Source organism: Pararge aegeria, chromosome 4 (assembly GCF_905163445.1).
Source record: "Pararge aegeria chromosome 4, ilParAegt1.1, whole genome shotgun sequence".
NCBI classification, from domain to species: Eukaryota; Metazoa; Arthropoda; class Insecta; order Lepidoptera; family Nymphalidae; genus Pararge; species Pararge aegeria.
Genome location: NC_053183.1, coordinates 3,791,555 through 3,812,789, shown reverse-complemented (window position 1 = coordinate 3,812,789; position 21,235 = coordinate 3,791,555). Strand labels below are relative to the sequence as shown.

The 21,235-nt window shown below is 37.6% G+C and overlaps 1 protein-coding gene and 1 non-coding gene across 2 annotated transcripts in view; one reads left to right on the top strand and one right to left on the bottom strand.

Annotated features, from left to right (window-relative positions):
• LOC120637674 (fizzy-related protein homolog) overlaps window positions 1-20,666 on the top strand; it is a 78,696-nt gene extending 58,030 nt beyond the window's left edge. Inside the window, exons 3-10 of the mRNA XM_039909614.1 lie at window positions 1,129-1,239; window positions 2,409-2,531; window positions 10,924-11,058; window positions 12,068-12,182; window positions 12,823-12,944; window positions 15,299-15,467; window positions 17,559-17,668; window positions 18,559-20,666. Coding sequence (XP_039765548.1) covers window positions 1,129-1,239; window positions 2,409-2,531; window positions 10,924-11,058; window positions 12,068-12,182; window positions 12,823-12,944; window positions 15,299-15,467; window positions 17,559-17,668; window positions 18,559-18,735 — 1,062 coding nt within the window. The 3' untranslated portion in view covers window positions 18,736-20,666. The remainder of the gene's footprint in view (window positions 1-1,128; window positions 1,240-2,408; window positions 2,532-10,923; window positions 11,059-12,067; window positions 12,183-12,822; window positions 12,945-15,298; window positions 15,468-17,558; window positions 17,669-18,558) is intronic.
• On the bottom strand, window positions 4,249-4,322 carry Trnai-aau. Its single transcript has one exon. It is a non-coding gene; the product is annotated as a tRNA-Ile (tRNA).
• Window positions 20,667-21,235: the final 569 nt, after the last annotated feature.

The window sequence follows — 21,235 nt, the reverse complement described above, 5'->3', positions numbered from 1 at the left end:
ACTGAGCGTTACGCTTCAGAAGTTTTGTAGACAATTCCCCAACTGGGCCTCTTAGATTTTCACAATCGACCGACACAGTTCCGATAAAAAAAGAAATTACGGTATCCAAGTGTAATAATTTGCTAATTTGTTATTGTTTTATGATTTTTTTTTATATAAAATTACGATTTTGCAACTCTGTTGAAGATCTTACAAAGACTTCTGTTCTTTTTTGTTGTTAAAGGAACAATGCTGCTGCTATGGCGTTTGAATTAGTTGATTCAATTTGTCTCGTAGTTTTTATTCCATCAGGGTTTTCTGACTCTGTTAATTACGCGAGTCGCTTATGTGTACAGCTTCAATGGATAATCTTACGCCGTCTCTTGATTTATCGTGCTTAGGATGTGCTTCCTTATATTACTTCGTTATACTCAACAATCATAGTACGTTGTACAATCTCGTATACATTGTCCGATAGTTAATTTAGACTGAAATCTCAAGTCAATTATTTCGGTCATCGTATCTTGATGAGTTTACTCTGTATCTATAATGAGTATGTCAAGAGATACCTGTAACAAAACGTTTTTATAGCAGTACTAAATAAAGTTTTATTTTTTATTGTTGCTGACCCGCGCTTGTATTCGCTTACGAAAGATTCAGTTAAAGAAGTAGTTAAAATTTTCGATTAAATTTAATTTATTTCCTTGTCCAATCATTTTATTGTCTCTCAAGTTGTCGAGTGTTGATTGAATTACAAACAAACGTTTATAAGTTTCTACTACATACTTAGTTATTGCGTAAGCTTCTTAAGCAAATCATCTCAATATTATGTCTCAAATGAAACGACCAACGAAAAATGCATGCCACTTTTTTTTATTACCTGTCTCGTCATTCGACTTTATAATTTAACATTAGGTCTTTGCTCTGTCACGTTTATTTGATTCAGGTTTTTTATTGCGTTTACTTATTTTAGTGCACTTTACGACCACGAGCTAAACATCATTATACCATTTGAAATTAACTTTTGTTTTATTCACACGTTTTATGGGTTTCTTCAGAATCCATCTCTTATCCAAAGCGAACGCTTCGAAAAATAAACTGTGTTTCTTTTGACATTTGTTTTGATGCAAATTTTTTTCTTTGTTTCAGGAGAATATAGACCCGTCACCTTACAGTCTTTCGCCTGTGTCAGCCAAGTCACAAAAGCTACTGCGATCGCCACGTAAAGCTACAAGAAAGATTTCAAGGATCCCTTTCAAGGTAAATGTTACTAATGTAAATGGTTTCACTAACGAACGAAACGAACGAACGAAAGTCAGTGTCTAAGTAAGTTACGTCTAATCAAAGAAGATTCCTAGGCATACATTTACATTTCACCAATCGATTTTCACTAGGCAACTCAAATAACCTAACTTGTGTATGGTTCTTGCCACTAGGTGTAAAGGCTGTATTTTATGTTTGTATTATCATATTTTTTAATTTTTGTTTGAATTTAAAATTACGAAATAAAAAGTAATACATATTTTTTTACATCTGTCAAATGTCAGTTAAAGAGTCCCCTAAACTTTTTGATCCGCCGGATCGGCGTCGTAACTTTAGACGGCACCTAAGAGTACACATAAGAGTTCTTGGTACGTTTTTATTCTCCAGGAATCATCTAAATCACTTCGCATTAGATTAAGGCGATTCCTAGGTTCTGTGAAAACGGGCATTAGCGACTAGGTCCTACTGACAGTTGCCCTGAACGATTTCGATCACATTGGTCAATTTTTTTTTTTGTTTTCTTTTTTCATAGTAATAATTGACTGACCAAGCAGATGCCCTATGAGATGGTTAGTGTAAAACCGTCGCATATAAACAGAGCAACACTTTGCAGGGCATGCAACCCGCCCTACAAAGTGCCGCCCTGTGTCCTGAGGCGTAGTTGTTAAGCCTTTTGTGTCTGTATCTTCAGAGAGATTTTGCAATTACGCCGGAGATGTTGTAGTGCACAAGTGTGTGCTTAGACACAGATGCATTCGCCATTCCCTCGATGGGGGCTCCACTTGCTCTCCGAGCAACGGGAATGTATTCCCGCCAATTTCTAAACTTCGGGCTAGTACTCATGAGTGAGTGAGTGAACGAGTGATGTGAGTGATGTGTGTGCGGCAGTGATTCGCATATTTAAATATTATGTATTGATTTTTTAATTATCTTTTAGTTACATAGAAATAATGTATTTAATATGAGCCTTAATGCCTGTAATAAAAAATATTATTATTACTAAGAATTTATAAATAGAAATCCCCAATTATCCCCAGGGATAAGACCCACGACCTCGTGATCGCATGCAAACATGCTCAACACTAGACCAACGATGTTCAGCAGATGTTCCTACTATACTATGATAAATAGCATAGCAACAAGCAACAATTTTCTTTGTGTTGTAGGTGCTAGACGCTCCAGAGTTGCAAGACGACTTCTACCTGAACCTGGTGGACTGGTCCGCGCAAAACGTGCTCAGCGTGGGACTCGGGAGCTGCGTATATCTGTGGAGCGCATGCACTAGCCAGGTAATTACTATAACTATTCATCTTTGATAATAACATTTAGGTACTATTGGCCGGATATATTCTCAAAGGTGTGTGAAGTCTACAAATCCGAACTGGGCTATTTTGGAGGACTACGGCCTTAACCCCTTGTTATTATGGGTGGAGACCCGTGCCCGTGGACCCGTGGTAATGGGTTGATATGATGACCGGCCTAATAAGAAGGCCGCAGAAATACTCTGCAAGCCACCGAGAGTAATGAGAAGAACCGTAGAATTACCATCCCGTAAAACGCGGTGATAGCTTAATTATATCGGGAGAACAAATTCGTTTTTGGATAAATAAGACTTACCTATTTTAAAGTCTAAAGAATACATCGTGGAAAACCTTCGCAATTCAAATTATAGGTATATTACGTTATCTCAATAAGATTGGTTCAGTCGTTATGGCAAAAATAGATATTAAACAGGCTGCTTGGAAGCAGGCTGCAACGCTCTCATCCCTCACAAGATAAACTATAAAATGATGTTGAAAAAGAGCAATCTGCTGAGTTTCTTGCCGGCTTCTCGGTAGAATCTGCCTTACGATCGGATGGTAAGGTCGCGACTGACTTGACGTTTCAAAATTGCTTATAAACTAGGTCTACTTTATATAAATGAATTTTGATTTATTTACAAATTCAAATTTTCCTATTTATTATCATGTAATTTAAGTTGTTTACTTTATGAATTGAAAATCTAACGAATAACGCGGTTAGTCAGTGGTTAATATTATAGTTAGGTACAGTACGTACCTATTCAACATTCACCCTTTCAATTTTGGCTCCTGGAAATTCCATAAGAGATAAGTTATTTTGTTTACATAATAACTTATCCTCATCCTTTTTCATAAATCGGTACTAAATAAATAAATAAGCATAGAATTATTAATAATTCTGTTGAGTTATCTTAACAATGTTTTCCTGATAACATCGTGCACGCTCAAGAACATTGACATTATCATTTCTAGTTACAGTGTTAGTTTTACGACTTATTAATAAGCTATCTATTATTTTAATTAATTTGTTAGACGTTAGTCGCACATGCCCGTGGCTGGTTCTGTAGGTTTCCTGTGACGATCTCATTTAAATTCGATCTAACATTAGTTAATAATAAATTAAAGTAAAAAAAAAGGTAAAATATTGGTCTCCTTGCTACACCTCTGGAGTTACTCTAAAATTCCTCTTAATGCTTGGGATTTGTTCCTTCGCCCTTAACGTAAGACATTGCATTACTGTCTTGTTGAAGAATTCACTATTTACCTTCGAATTCACGTCTTATGCTCCCAGGGGCATCGCCACGTGGCCGAAATCCGACCAACTCAAAATACTTTCATTTCTTATCGCAAACACTCTTCAATAGTTATAAATAAAAAAAAACTCGTTCAAAAATAGAAGAAATGGTTTTCTTTTCGTCCTTGCATTGCGTTTTAGTCAAAAACACTTCATTGGATTGCGGGACAGCAACAAAACTAAAAATTACCATTTCATGCTAATCCAAAGAACCCCAAATAGCGATATACATTTTTTAAGCGTAGACAGGAAATCGGACTAAAAAACGAAGCGAAATCTCAATATATATACCTAATGTCTATCATATTACATGTATTTATGCAAAATAACAGACCTTCCAATGCAAATTATATTTTATTCGTACACACCTAAATAAAAACATAATAAACATGCATTTCGGTAAAAAGTCATTGGCCCATGAGGGGATCGAACCCGCGACCTTCGCGTTATTAGCACGACGCTCTAACCAACTGAGCTAATGGGCCGGCGATTTCTGCTTCCAAAAACCTCGATATGTTCACGTCATAGCACACACGCTACTTTTAGTACCGTCGTTTAGTGTTGGGGGCAATTTCTGTATTGAAGTCGCTAGTTTAGCGTCTTTTATCCCAACCCTCTTATAGTGTATGGAGTTGCGGCTTCTTTTTACTCACACAACCTTAGCGCGCCCCTCAACAAGAGGAGGTATAAACATATTCTTCACGACCCTGACGATCAGAATTCTACTGATAGTGCTCCTTATCAGGATGTACAGTTAACATCTGCACAGCGTCTTCGCCGGCGAAGCCAGGGCCCCGACTTCTGGCGTCATCAGTACGGTGGCTCACACCACAGCCTCGGAGGCGTGGGGACAAATGACCGTCCGAAACCCCGTCACACCAATCGTCGCCTGAGCCGAGGTTCGGCCACACAATATAAGGCGCCCTCAGGCCGACGATCCCGTCGCTTCTTTGAGCCCTAGGGTTCAAACTTTCACTGGCATAGCCTCATTCCGAGGCTCGCCAAACCCGCGTTACGCTGTTTAAATTATCAACTACCCACAATCCAAAAAAAACAAAAAAAAAGCGTTTAAGCGATAATTTCCACACTGGATCGCGGTTGGGCGATTTTCTGTGTGTGATATTGGTATTTGTTTTATTTATTCTTTAGATAATATAACTATCGGTTGTCGGATAAGTGAGCCGCGGATTCGGCAAACCACATTCTCACTTATAACAGTCGCTGATATGAACTTCCAAAAGACTTTATTTTGTTGAGTGTTCCGACGAGTCATCGAACTTCCGACAAACAACTGAATCGCAGATCGCGGATGGAAAAATAACTTGTAGCGTACGACTTGGTCCGCGACTGTTTCCGTTTTTTAAAAATCCTTCGGAAGCGTTTATTTTCTCGGACTAAAAGTATAATGTATTCCAAGATCGTAGTTTTCCTAATCCTAAGGTTGCCTGGCAGAGATCGCTACTTAACGATAAAGTTCCCTTCTGTATCGTACGTCCGTACTTGAAGTGTCTGTTATTTTTTTTTGTTTTTCAGAACTTCATGTATTATACAAATTAAGAGTAAAAATAAATAAATAAGATTGGTCTAGCTGTAAAGCCGTACAAAGGTATCAAAGCTTTTTTTAGTAATCTCATGAAAAAGGGTCTCTCTCTTTTCCGGGATTGAAAATAGCATGTTATGTATCCAGGATGCAAGTAATCAGTGGCACATTTCTTCAGGTTAGAGTACTGGGGAGCTTAACATAAAATGTAACAAACAAACAAATAGATAAAATATAAAATACATACACTTTCGCATTTATAATACCAGTATGGATACGACATAAAACTGACGTGAAATTATTAAATTGATAAACCAGTTGGCACGTCAATACTGGGTAATAAAATTCGTCTAGTTTAGTGCATCGGTGCTTCTAGACAGATTATAGATGAATATAAATCGGTCAAGCCTGAGTTCACACTATGGATTCAATCAAGACTGACTAGATACTTAACGTAATAGCGAAGAAATGTGTCGTGATTTATAGACCTCAAACGAATTATCTTTTTAATGATTTATATTACTCAAGCAAATGAGCTTTTTTTTTTCTTAAATCTCTATTTAATTCATAATCATCTCTTCATCCATCAGCAGCATATTAAGGACCCACTGCTCGGGACAAGCCCCACCTAATTCCCTATGCTTTTAACTTGACTTCAAAGTAGTTTTGTTTAAGTTGCGGTTAATTTTTAGTAGTAGTAGAAATTTTGTGACAGAGCTCGTCCGGTTAACTACTACCGCTATGCTTATATCAGCGGCTAAGCAGCATTGTTGTGTTCCGGTTTGAAGGGCGTGGTTTCCGGTTACTACGCCTCAGGTTTATGTACACAGGGCGGCATTTTGTAGGACGGGTTCCTCGCATGCCCTGCGAGTTGAGGCTCTGTTTATAGGTGATCCACATTTTCTTCTTAACGTCAGGAGAGCCATCTGGTATTATACTCCATTTCCCACTGTGGGGCGAGGGCTTTCTTCCTCATAGGAGAGAGGCTTTTAGACCATAGACCCACCACGCTGCTCCGATGCGGTTTGGTGGGCTTTAGCGCCTATTATCACAATCTTCTTTTCTTGTTAACGTCAGGGGAGCCATCTGATATTATACCCCATTTACCACTGTGGGGCGAGGGCCTTCTTTCTCATAGGAGCTAGCATGTAATGACTCTACAATGAATTCACTTCACTGTTAACAACTATTCATTGTAGAGTCAACATCTCCTGAAGATGCTCCGGTTTCGGAACGTAGAGGGTACATTGCCGAAGATCTGTTTGGTGTGGAGTATAAGGATCGAAGAAATTATAAATTACACCATACAGATTTTCCTGCTGTTTGCGGAGTATAGCAAATTAAGCTTAATTTTCATAATATATTATGGATTTACGCAAATAACACCTGCTTCTATCCAGCAGTTCTTCGTAAAAAAACTAATCACTACACTAACGTGGCAGCAGTTAGTTCAGAATAAATTAGAGTTAGTAACAGCCAACAGGTACCTCACACCATTTCAAATTCTAAAAATTAAGAACGCCTTATTTTTATTCTGAAAGCACCGTTCCAATGGTCAGAATTGGTTCGAACCACGTGTCTTTGCGCCGCCGCGGCGGTGGGATTCGCAGACAGTTTTTTTATACGCATTATGAAAATGAGATAGACAGCTGTTGGCGCATACCTACAGCGGGTCTATGACGAGTAAAGGCCAACACTTTGGCCTGATGCTGTGAACTCTTTTGTGCTTACGTAACATTAAAACATGTGGAAGCGGTGATAGCCCAGTGGGTAGGACTTCGACTTCAGTTTCGGGGGGGCTAGTTCGAATCCCAGCACGCCCCTCTTACTTTCTTAAGTTATGTGCGTTTTAAGCAATAAAAAAGGGGGTTAAGGCCGCCACGCTGGCCCAGTTTGGTGGACTTCACACACTTACATACACAGAACATTATGGAAAACTTTCAGGCATGCAGGTTTCCTCACGATGTTTTCCTTCACGGTTGAAGGAAGCGAGTGATATTTTAATTGCTAATAAACACATGACTTAAAAAGGTTAGAGCCGGGATTCGAACTCGCCCCCTCGAAAGTGAAGTCGAAGTCCTAACCACTGGGCTCTCACCGCTTTTAAATAATATATAATAATAATGTCTGAATAATATTACTACGACAAAATTATGTGTAGATAGGCTTTTTAATTCCTTTAATGAACCCTAAGCAATAACCTGTACATAGCTGCAACACTGCAGGCTATAGATGTATTAGACGTTTTTTGCTCTTTTTTTTTTTCTTAAATCTAAAACCCGTATGAAGACTTAAATTAGCGTTGTAAATAAAACTTTTAATTGAATAATCGCACTGCAATAAACGATCAATTTGATCCTTATGATTTCGTCTGCGTTTTTGTATTTAATTATTTCGTCCCGGATACTGGTTTAAATATAATACGTCATACTCGTAACGTTCACAACTCTCTACCTATTCTTTAGAAAAGCACGAGTTAAATATCTGACTACATTCTTGCTTCTTCATCACTTTTTCGCATCTCACCTGCTGCTAAGTTATTATGCTGTCTAAGATCCACGCGAAGTTCCCACATGGCATCGTGCTGGAACGCTAAAAAGCTTGGCGGCATATCTTTATCGGTAGGCTGGTAACCGCCATGGACGAAGCCCCCCACCATACCAGACCAGGGAAAATTCAGTAATTACGAATTCTCAAATATTCTCCGACGAGGATCGAATCCGGGAATCGCAGGCAACCCGAAACCCTCTAATAAAACTACAGCGCAACCTTACTGTTAAAACTTAAGGATAGGCATTGTAAGTGTTATAAAAAGCCTACCCTTAAGTATTATGAAAATTAAGCTTAATTTGCTATACTCCGCGAACTGCAGGAGAGTCTGTATGGTGTTATTTATAATTTCTTCAAGCCGTGTACTCCACACCAAACAGAACCTCTGCAATGTACGCTCTACGCACGTTTCGCTCCGACACCGGAGCATCCTCAGGAGATGTTGACTTTACAATGAACAATTGTTAAGATCTTAACAACACCATACAGATTCTCCTGATGTTCGCGGAGTATAGCAAATTAAGCTCAATTTTCATAATATATTATGGATTTCCGCATAGTAACGCCTGCTTCTATACAATACTACCCTTAAGTATTTATAACTCGTACTGGAGATTTTCTTCGTTTCATATCATCTGTATACCCTGTGCATCCCCTCTATGCACGCCACTGCCTTCACGCCCGTATTAAGCAACCAATCGACCAGATTTCAGATGGCTATAGATAAACATATTTGATTTTGATTTATACGATCCTAATTATAGTTAAAAGTAAAAATAAAATTATAGTTAAAAACAAAAAAAAACCTGGCTAAGTTTGTTATGGGCTCTTCTTAGACAAGGGCGCGTTTGGAACCCTCCTAGCTTTAGTTTCAAGTTAACGAATGCAGTTATCACCATCAATAACATTAGTGTAACATGTTAAATGTATGAACGCTTCATAAGTGCCTGTAATAAGGTCTACATGAATAAAACATTTTTCAATGTGAATTTGAATTTGTTATGAATGCGAAACTGTGTTTGTTTGTCTTATTGTCCTTCCTTCAAGGCCTATCTAAGTAACCAATTAACCTGTTTTTTTGGCAAAGAAATTGCTGAAAATAATGCTTTTTATACCAGAAAAACAAACGGTAACCACGAAGAATCCGGGCTACAGCTAGTATAGTATATAGTTTAGGTGTATAGACGTACTCAATCTAATTAAACTAAAATAAAAACGAGTTGTTTTTTAGTGGTACAACGAAACGCTGCAAGTCACTGTTATCAGGGCGCGCAGGTATTATTAAATGCAGGTCATTCGCCCATGTACTAAGCCGATCTGGACTGGAACTAGTCTACCCCCGCAGCGCACGGCACGCCCACAAATCCATGCTACCGTGCACGCTGTACTCGTTTTAATAATATTTTTACCTGCTATATCGACTGGTGATTTTTAATACGTAACTTTGTCTTGTGCAAAGTTACCAGCCGTGTTTTATGCTTCCCTGGTACATTGGTGCGCGCTGTGGTCTTACGACTGGGTGGCTCCGGGTTCTATTCCCGGCAGGGGTGATTTGGGAAATTAGAACTACCTCAGCTGCCCGATTCACTAACTTTTTTAACAGTTGCTAAGCGCTGGCCACCTATTATTTCCATACAAAATATGCGATAAGTGTACAACTGTAGCTATCAAATTGGCAACTTGTTGGACAAGTTAGTGAATCGGGCAGCAGGTATTTGCTTCGGCCGTGGCTAGTCACCACCCTACCTATTAACACGTGCCGCTAAGCAACTGAGCGTTCCGGCAAGTACTATCGTAAGAACATACTACTTTTTTTTTACATTACACACTACAAATTTACATTTTACACTACAAGTTAGCCCTTTTTTAACTGTTTTTTAGGTGTTAGGACCTGATTATACCACCGCACCCTTATCAGTTATCTTAGACTGTATCATCACCTAGGTGTTATTGAACCCAAAGGCTAGGCTTTTGGTGGAATACTGGAAAAAAAAATAAGGCACGGGGTCGGTACCAACTCCTTAAATCTGGGTGGGCACTGAATATTTTCATGCATAAAAGATAATGTATGAATGAATTGATGAATACACTTTTATTGCACACCACATAAAGTACATAAAAAAAAGAAAAGTATAACGAAGCAACGTATACAATTTGGCGGCCTTATCGCTTAATAGCGATTTCTTCCAGTGTCTTCCAATGGCGAAGAAAGCAAATACTTAGGTTATAATATTGTAAAACGCTCGATTCAAATAACTTAAAGCTATGACTAAGTATCGGGTTGGTTTTACCGGGACAAAATCTAGTTTTCGCATACCTAATGCTTTTGTTCCTGGGCCGTTGCTGCGTGAAAGAAAGGCAAATAAACTCTTTCTCAATAGTACTTTGATGATTAAAGTAAGCGGTGCCGATCGCGACGAAGCAAATCCGTAAGTGGACATTTGTGAGCATTCGAAATAATAATATAAAAGACCTGTCAACCAACTTTATCAACATTTCCTTATCCAGTTTATGCCGTCAATTATATTGGTGTCATTCGTTGTTTGATTGTTCTGTCATTACATGTACTTACATGAAAAGCGTTTAATTAAAACAACTGTAACGTTTAATGTACCCATTGGACCAACGACCGTTGCAGTGTTGGCACCCGAAATATTTGCATGCGATTATAATATGTGCCTTGTTTTCAGGTATCGTACTTGTATATTTGTGTACAATTTATGTATGAATGTGTAACGACTCAAATAATAATGTTTTGGACGTTATTTAACAACAATTTGCCGCAGTGGCTAGCTTAATTTGGTGTCAACTGAGATACAGAGCTGTTCCTTTCCTCGACCTGCAGGACGTGTTCCTTACGTCCCTGCGAGATCAATCCTCGTACCATGCCAAGAAAATTCCCATTGCTTGGCCCGTCAATCAGGTGTTACCACAAAAAAATGCAAGATGTTCTTAGAGCAATGCCACAATATCAATTAATGATTGCTCTGTTTCAGGTGACACGGCTCTGTGATCTGTCGTCGGAGGGTAACGCTGTGACTTCTGTAGCGTGGAGTGAGCGTGGTCACCTAGTGGCCGTTGGCACACAGAAGGGGCACATCAGCGTATGGGATGTCGCTGTTAATAAGGAGGTAAGGAAACTACGTGACATTTTCCTATTAGGTAACTAAACTGGACAGTTGCAGACCAATCTTTAAACAACTAAAGTTGCTCCCTCTACCTTGCTTATACATCTTTGAAATTGGGTGCTTTGTGCAAAAGCATAAGGCATTATTTACAACGGCCAGTGATGCGTACCCTAGGTATGTTAGAAATCCCAATCGTTTAGTTTTAAACTACCTTCCCAAAACTAAGTATTTTGATACAAAATTCTGTTATGATGTGTATTAAAGTATATATTAAAATACATAATTATATAAAATCATTAGCAATTAATCAGTTTAAAAATAAATTATTTAAACGGCTTGATGTGTACAATTTTTTTGACATGAAATAATTTTTTGAATTAAAATTTAATATATGATGTAAGTATAATTTGGTAATAATGACATTAAAATTGAATTAAATATATTACGGATAAGAATAGGGAATAAGGATTGCGGTTTATGAAATACAGCCTGCTGTCAAATAGACGAACGCGAGGACAAACGGACAGTGGAGACTTAGTAATAGGGCATCGTTGGCAGTTTGCACCCTTTGGAACCCTAAAAAACATGTCTAAGAGATAATGTTTCCATAATCTACTAATAAGTCAAAGTTTCAATTATAACGACGGTGGAAAAAAGAACGACTCTTAAATAATCTTAAGAATTAATTAATAATATAATAAGTATTCATACTTAAGAAGTATTATTTTTTACTATATCAAACTAGTCTCGCACCTAGTTAGATACTGACGAGTAAAATTTTAACAAAAGTTTAATTTTCAATAAATGAATCTTAAAAAATGTTCTACAATGAAAATCTAGTCTGGCGCACGAGAAGATCTCGCCAACTAGATGACGAAATTTTAAATCTTATTTATTTAATTTATATAAAGAAGTGAATTAGATAACGAAGTGTACCCTTTTTCAAATTAATTTAGAAGCATTAAAATTCTACAGGATAAAAATCTCATTCTTTATCTGTATTGATTGATAGGTAACGAAACTACAAGGGCACATAGCCCGAGTCGGCGCTCTGGCTTGGAACGGCGACATACTAAGTTCCGGTTCAAGGGACCGTCACATACGGCAACGCGATACTAGAACACCAGGTGAGAAAACCATTGATTTTATCCCACGACGCAAAAACTATTTCGACGGGTGCAAATTAAAAAAGTACCTATTGAAATATCATGTTCTACACTACATTTAAAAAAAAACAAATTGCTATATTTTTTGTACTTTTGTCACGCCCAAAAAAAGGCAATTAAGCATGTTTTTATTATTATTATTATTTTATTATTTTATTATTATTATTTTTTTTATTATTTTATTGATGCGTTCTCCTGAAAATATGTCTTTTATATACCGAACTCATTTCACTTTGTCAAAATATTTGCTTCTAGCAAAAACGGGTAAGGAATGATAATTCGACTAAGACAAACAGTCACGAAACATTGATTACTGGTATCACAATAACAACTATAAAACCTTTATAGAAGATTAAAACTACGAAAATTTATTTTGGAGTTTTTTCCTGAAAATTCAGAGCTTCTTCTACTTCTTGTTTCCCTGGGTTTGTCTCTGTCCTTGGTCGGCCGGAACCTTCTGTTGTACGTAGTGCCACTGGTACGGCTCCCCACTCCAGCTACCCGAGCTCACTCCAGAAGCTTAGCAGGCCGCCCAGGTCTATCAATTCAATTCAGAGCTTCGAGGGATGTTACTTAAAATCTTCCATTTCATTGTTTTCAGCGGTACAATCATCACGCATTCTTCAAGGTCATAGACAAGAAGTGTGTGGTCTGAAATGGTCGCCCGACGGACAGTCTCTCGCGTCCGGGGGAAACGACAACAAACTGTTCGTGTGGTCTATGGTAAGTCGCCATTTTGGCCAGTTCAGGGTAATATATTTAACAACCTGCATGTATATGTTACGCCGTGTGGTGACGGCATAGTTGATATAACATCATACAGTTGTCACCTCCCCTGCCCGAGGGTGGCGTACGTACTCGTACGTACGTATTAAGAGTACGTATTAGGAGTATATAACGGAGAACGAGCCGCAGAATCCTCCGTGCTACTACTACCATACAGCGATCACAAACGGATTACTAGCGTACTGCCTATCAGCGTACTGTACTGCGTTGTGGAAAAAACCTAACTTGTCTATGATTCTTGCCATAAGTTGTAGTATTTCGTGTTTGTATTCTCTTATTATTCATTTTTTGTACGGATTTAAGGTACAGCCAAAAGCGCTGACTAAAAATGTGTGGCACAAATTTGGCTTTTAAAACGCCTGGATACGTTTTATTTTGCCCCGACGTTACAGTGTTGTTGAAGATAATAAAAACAGATGCTGGTAATATTGATTTTTGATTTAACTGGTGCTAGATCCACTACTAACAAAGTCTTGATGTTTGTGTATAAAAGGTGTACTTGTAAATGTACGATTTGTGCTTTGTACATTAATTAGAAACATGAATGATTATTATTGTTCGTGAGATTGCGGTTTGTAGCAGGCTGACAAAGCTTTGCGGTAAATGTAATTTGTGCGATAAAATTTCTATGTGAACTGGTTTTTTCATACAAATGTAATTTTATGATTTGGTCACGTCGATACTCGGAGCGTACATCTATTAAACGCTCGATCATTGAGCCTTATTATGGGGTCCAAAGGCGATCAATGCAAACTGTTACTTGTCAATGATGACTTACGAACTTAAATCAAAAATATATATTGTGAGTGCCGAAAAGACTTCTGTTTTCCGCGCTTGCGATTAAATACACACTTAGTTTGACGCCTAGCGAAGGTTTCAATGAACGTTTTTTTCTTGCCAATTTGATATCTCTGTGAATAATTACGTCTTAGAATGTAATTTGGCATTCATGCTATTTATTAAACCTCATAAACAATATATAGTAATCGTTGACGTACCAAGTATATGGTAAGCGGAAAACTATCTCCCAAAAACAAAGCAATACTTCACAAGGAATGCAAGGATCCATCCATGCCCTTCAGCGTGGAACACAGAATTGCAAGTACTACACCGGACGAGCTTGTTTCAGCTCTACTACTACTAAAAATCAAGTAGCAGTACGGTTTACCAGTATTGTAACTAAATGCTCCTTCGATACTTGCCATATAAATGGCAGTTAACTTCTAATCAATTAACTAAACGTAGGCAGGCAATCTCACTGTGAGGTACTAATACTTGTGTCGTAACCGTCAGTACTCTTGATCCTGCTGAATTGAACTTGCCGACTAGTCCATTAAATGCAGACCAAAGTCATGATAGATACCATAGAATTAAGAACATACAGAACCCTCATTCGGCCGTTATTGCATGCAGTGCATTATGTCCAAAACAGTGAAAATGCCCCGCGCACGTCACACTACACACCCGCTGAATGTTGCTAGCTCACAAACATTTCCCATTTTCCCCATTTTATGGTAAACGTTTAGAACATTAGATGTAAAATAATTACTGCCAACTGCTATATGGAATAAGGTTTACTAATCGCCTGTTCGGGGAACTCTACTATAGTAAAGTGGTTTTTGATGTTTCCATTTTAGTCGTGTACACGGTTTCTGTATGTTTTTAATTATGTGATATAATTATTACTAGCTGACCCGTGCATTTTCGTCACAAATAAAATGACATTTTCCAAAAATGAATCTTAGCTAGATCAATTTATCGGCCCGGCAGGGTGATTACGTATCTCGCGACAGCAATGCGACAGGCGTAAATCTTGCAATCACTGCTGTCAAACGTCACTTTTGTTTATCCTGTCGCGAGATACGTAATAACCCTGCCGAAATCCCCTATATACTAAATTTCATGAAAACCGTTGGAGCCGATTCCGAGATTCCAATTATATATATAGAAATGAAATGAAAATTTATGTGTTCACATAAAACAATAGCAGATAAGGCGGAGAACTTCTGTTAAGTTTAAAACCTGTGTCAGACGATCTCGCTCTTCCATTACAAAACACATTAACACATTTTTATTTCAATTTATTTATATAATACATTTTTATATATTTTTTTCTGACATGCGAGAAAAGATGCAGTGTGAGTGCGATTATGTTATGTGTACGTGTGTGTGTGTGTGTGTGAGAGAGAGAGAGAGAGAGAGTTCAGTTTTTTCATATGTTATAAGTTATTATGATTGTAACCATAAAAGAATTGCTCGTTTAAAGATATAAGATGATTATTTATTTCCAGCACTCAACATCACCGGTGCAGACGTACTCGGCGCACGTCGCAGCGGTGAAGGCGATCGCGTGGTCGCCGCACCAGCACGGGCTACTCGCGTCCGGTGGAGGCACCGCCGACCGCTGCATCCGTTTCTGGAACACGCTCACCTCGCAGCCAATGCAGTGCGTCGACACCGGTGAGTTGGCCACACCCATAACTCGCCATCACTGTATCAGACTTGCCCAGTATTCCACAACATATTATCATCATCATCAGTGGGCAGCGACCGCTTTCTGAGTCCAATTTTGAGTCTACTTTCTAAGTAAACTGGACAATATTTGTGTGATGAACATCAATGTTTTTCAGTGTCTGAATGTTTATCTTTATATTATAAGTATTTATGTATATTTTTCATTACAATTATTCATCAGTTATCTTAGTACCCATACACACATGCTACGCTTACTTTGGGTCTAGATGGCGATGTGTGTATTGTCGTAGTATATTTATTCATTTTATAAATATATCCTAGACTTATCATTTCACCCACAGGACGTCCACTGCTACAAATAGTTTCATATTTAGGGATTTCTATTAGCTACGATTTGGTGCTGGAATTGGGACCGGTAAACGCAGCGTAGGTCGGCCCTCAACTAGTTGGACAGACGATATCAAGCGAGTCGCCCTTAACGAGGTGGACAGGCGACATCAAGCGAGTCGCCTTCAACGACGTGGACAGGCGATATCAAAATAGCCCCCCAAATGAGTTGGACAGCCGATATCAAGCGAGTCGCCCTCAACGAGGTGGACAGACGATATCAAGCGAGTCGCCCTCAACGAGGTGGACAGACGATATCAAGCGAGTCGCCCTCAACGAGGTGGACAGACGATATCAAGCGAGTCGCCCTCAACGAGGTGGACAGACGATATCAAGCGAGTCGCCCTCAACGAGGTGGACAGACGATATCAAGCGAGTCGCCCTCAACGAGGTGGACAGACGATATCAAGCGAGTCGCCCTCAACGAGGTGGACAGACGATATCAAGCGAGTCGCCCTCAACGAGGTGGACAGACGATATCAAGCGAGTCGCCCTCAACGAGGTGGACAGACGATATCAAGCGAGTCGCCCTCAACGAGGTGGACAGACGATATCAAGCGAGTCGCCCTCAACGAGGTGGACAGACGATATCAAGCGAGTCGCCCTCAACGAGGTGGACAGACGATATCAAGCGAGTCGCCCTCAACGAGGTGGACAGACGATATCAAGCGAGTCGCCCTCAACGAGGTGGACAGACGATATCAAGCGAGTCGTCCTCAACGAGGTGGACAGACGATATCAAGCGAGTCGCCCTCAACGAGGTGGACAGACGATATCAAGCGAGTCGCCCTCAACGAGGTTGACAGACGACATCAAGCTAGCGTCAGAAACGAATGGCCTACGACTGTGGATTGTTGAACTCCATACAAAAGACCTATGCCCAGCTGTGGACATGTCAATAGGTTGAAGTTATTATGATGATGGCAGTTAACATGCAAAGTGTTTAGGAAAGTATAGACTGTTGCAGAAATTACATTGTATACATTATTAAATTTCAATAAAACTGTTATCTCTTTATTAAAATCATTCTGCAGCAATTGCTATTATTGCAGCTTCTTACAAATACAGTCAAAATCTGTTATAACGACACCGAAGGGACTACTCATATTTAGTCGTAAAAACCGATAGTTGTAACAACCGGTGACAGATATTAATAGGAAAGACTATACATGTATGTAATACGCGATTTTTCTTTGATATTAATTTGTTTTCTTTGCGACATATTACAATTTTCACAGTTAACTCATCAATATGTTTTAGTGCGTCTTGTGTAAAGATAAGTAACAAACAGACTTAAGAGGTATGACGAAGCGGGCCTTGAGGCTAGGGCATGCACGTGCTTTGTTTCTAAGAATTATAAAAGACCATTGACCATTATACTGTGCCAGATGTGGATACTGTTACCTATTCAAATTGTTTACAATACAGCTGAACCGGTCGTTCTACAGATATAATTTTCCGAAAACATTAACCAAATGTGGTCGCTTAATGCGGTATGTCGTAGTAAACAATGTCGTAAATACCAATGTTTTCCGATAAGGCGGTCATATCATATTCAGCCAGGACCTTTGATTTTGGTCAATTTAACCGGTATGTTGTTCTAAACGATGTCGCCATAAACGGTTTTGACTGTATCTCATTTTTGTTGTTTGCAAAATCTGTACCTATAATAAGAATATTTGGTTCCAGGATCCCAAGTATGCAACCTGGCATGGTCCAAACATTCCAGCGAGCTAGTGTCCACGCACGGCTATTCACAAAACCAGATACTAGTGTGGAAATATCCGTCGCTCACACAAGTAAGTTAATTTAAATAAATAATTAAAATAACATTGATTAATTTGTCTTATCCGTCATCAGATATTAAAATCTGGTAGGATTGCTACGTGGATTTTTATTTTTGACTACTTTACTTTCTATACTTTTTTATCATGCTTGCAAAATCTATAGGTATTAGTTTATGCATTACTTACTTTATATAATATATAGTATATAGAATAAATGCGTAAGTTATTGTTTGTATGTATTTAGAAAAATATGTACCGCATGCAATCTGAGGTCGCAAAGTCAAAGTCAAAAATATCTTTATTTAAGTAGGCCAAAAAATAGGTGGCACTTTTGATGCGTACATTACATGAGAATTACACAGTAGTGAGATGATGGCGATAACCATATTCGTAAACTTAACTAAAGCTACGAGGGTTCCACACACGTCCTGGTCTAAGAAGAAGCCCACAACAAACTTAGCTGGGTGTTTTTCTTTTGTTATCACCATCTGACTGTCATTTAAAATTATTAGAAGAGCAACCTGGTTAGAGCAATAATTCACACTCAAACTTATTTTGTCGATTACGTAGTCCTTTAATACAAACTTTGAACATTTTAAGAGACATCTCCAAGATGTCAACGGGTAGTTTATTGTAGAATTGTGTGCAATTTCCTTTAAATGAACTATGATTAATTGCTAGGCAGAGATCGCTACTAAATGTTTTTATTAATGGCTGTGAGCTTAGTGGCTAAGACCCAATCAACGCCATCCATATTGATCTTTATTTATTTATTTGTACACCACAATGAGAAAAAAAAAACACTGGACACAACATTAGTTAGTGAAAGTGGCCTTGCCGTACTAACAAGATGTTAAAATTAATAAATGAATAATTAATAATAATAATTTATTTCTCTCCAGGTGGCAAAGCTAACGGGGCATTCCTACAGAGTGCTGTACCTGGCTCTATCACCGGACGGCGAGGCAATAGTGACAGGTGCTGGCGACGAAACGCTCAGATTTTGGAACGTATTCTCCAAAACTCCTTCACACAAGGAGAATAAGAGCGTTCTGAGCCTCTACACAGCTTTGAGATAAAAAGTTTAACGTAACTAGTGAATGTGACAATATTTAGTGTGGTGATACCTTTGCTGCTCTAACGAATTCGTTCGGTGTTGCCATTATGAAAAATATATAGACAATTTGATAGTTTTTTTCTCGTGATCGGGTAATTTATGTGTGGTTACTAATATTTGGTATATTTAGTTTTGGTGGAGATTGCCGTGTACATAAAATTAGTGGGACACATAGACATATTTATTATTTCCGTCAGGAATATTTTTTTTTTTGTTTATATATATTATGATTTATGAGCTAGTTGATAAAGTATTTTAGTTTAGGCCTGTTTACACGTGGCCGTCCATCGCTACCTTTTATTATAAATGGTCGATTGTCATTGTATTTCTTCGGCTAACGACCGTCTTTACTTACATTTAATTGTCGCCCACCTATTTTCTTTATTTCACTTTAGTAAAAGAACGATTTCGTACATTTTCATCTCTCGTAGAGAATGAAAACGCGTCTTTTAACTCTCGTTCTGCGACCATGTGTAAATTGGGCCTTAGAAGTTATAATCAAAAGAATTACACCCGTTTAAAGTAATAAAGATTTCTTCATTTAATGAATACATATAACATGCTGTAAGTCGAAACAAGCTGGCTTAATTTGCTTTTTGCTTCTTAATTGTCATTCCTACAGCATTTTATACATTATATAAAAAATGTATGTTTGTAATTATACAGATGCAAATATACCGTTCGTGATACATATAAGAATATGGTCACGTACATAATAATAAATTATGTTAAATCATATTTTTATAGTAATGTACATTTGTTTGTGTATGCAATATTATGTGTTATGTATATTTATTTCGTAGATGTTTATAGGCCACTGTGTTTACATTTGTATTTTCATGTACTGTATATCATCAATATCATAAACCAATTACCAGTCCACTACAGGACACGGGTCTCCTCTCAGAAAGAGAAGGGCTCAGGCCGTAGTCTACCACGCTGGCTGAATGCTGATTGGTATAATGCACATAACTTTTAGAACGTTATGGAGTACTCTCAGACATTTCAGTTCTCTCCACTGTTACTTTCCCGTTAAAGCAAGTGACATTTAATTGCTTTTAATGCACTTCGAATTCGAGGACCAAACTCGGTCGCCCCAGGGTCTGTAAATTCCTAATGTATGACACACTTGTGAAACAGTTATATTTCATCACAGTGTACAAACGTTTTCATAAGGACATAAGAGACAATAAGTGACCTAATCAGTACATAAGGGTATATTAAATATAAAAATATATAAATGTGAACATGGTACCTTTTGGTAGTTTTATAAATTACGTTGTTGGTAACATTTTCTTTATACTATTAGGTGTTGCTAAACTTGTAATGTTAAAACGAATTAAAACGTCAAAATCCAAGTATTGCAAGTATAGTAACGTCTTTATATATTTAAATTTTGTGTACTTATTTATGTAAATATACTTTTGACTAGTTCTTTTCTATGAATTTTCGATTATGACCTATCAGTTTACTATGATTTTGATACTTTTTCTTTTTCAAATACTTAAATTCGTTGCTTTATAAAACAACGTGCTCTCGGAGAAGCATGATAACTTTATATCCTTAAAAATCAATAATAATAAAATGTTACGTGCTTCTTATATCTACTGCTGCACGACATCTGTCTATATTATTATTTAGCGAAAATTATTAACTTAAATTAATGGATAATAATTAACTATTTTCCAAGTTAATTGATTTTATGCATTTCCAATTTCCTTGCCCATTTCAAAGTGTTTAGTAATAATAGTAGGATTATATAGTGATTTCGTATGTATTTTCTACCATTGGCATTTATTAATAGTAGTAAATAAATTGCGCTCAAAGCAAGGAGGTCGGAATAGAATGCAACATTAGTATAAACTCTAGTTATATATATATATATATATATATATATATATGTTATATTAGAGGTACCTCTTAATAATATGATCTCATAAAACAACTATGATCTATAATAATATGGCAACACTATTTAGTAATTATTCAATTTAGAAAACATTTCATTTGTTAAAATACTATTTATTACTTCTATTATTACATAAGTCAAAACAAGTGTTGTGATTAAAATTCTTTTGGTAGATAAAATTGTAGTTGTAAGATTTATGAACTATATGATTTAGGTTTTTTTAGCTTGATACACGACTGATTTCTTACTTTTCGATGTCTCTTTCTAACTATATAAATATACTATAATACGTTACGTGCGAACTTCGGCCAGGGAATTGTTGTTACATTTTGATCGGTCATTTTTTGTTCTAATAATAATAACCTGACATGACTTTGGTAGTTTGTTTTGGGAACGGAGTGCTTTGTGTGCGATTTTCTACCTACGTGTTCTTATTCGATTGCGTGAATGTTCATCAATCTGGTTACAATGGAAACAGTATTGTCAATAGATGGCGCACTTCCGATTTCATATAAATCGTAGCAGGATCCAATAAGTAAAGGTAGTTAGAAAA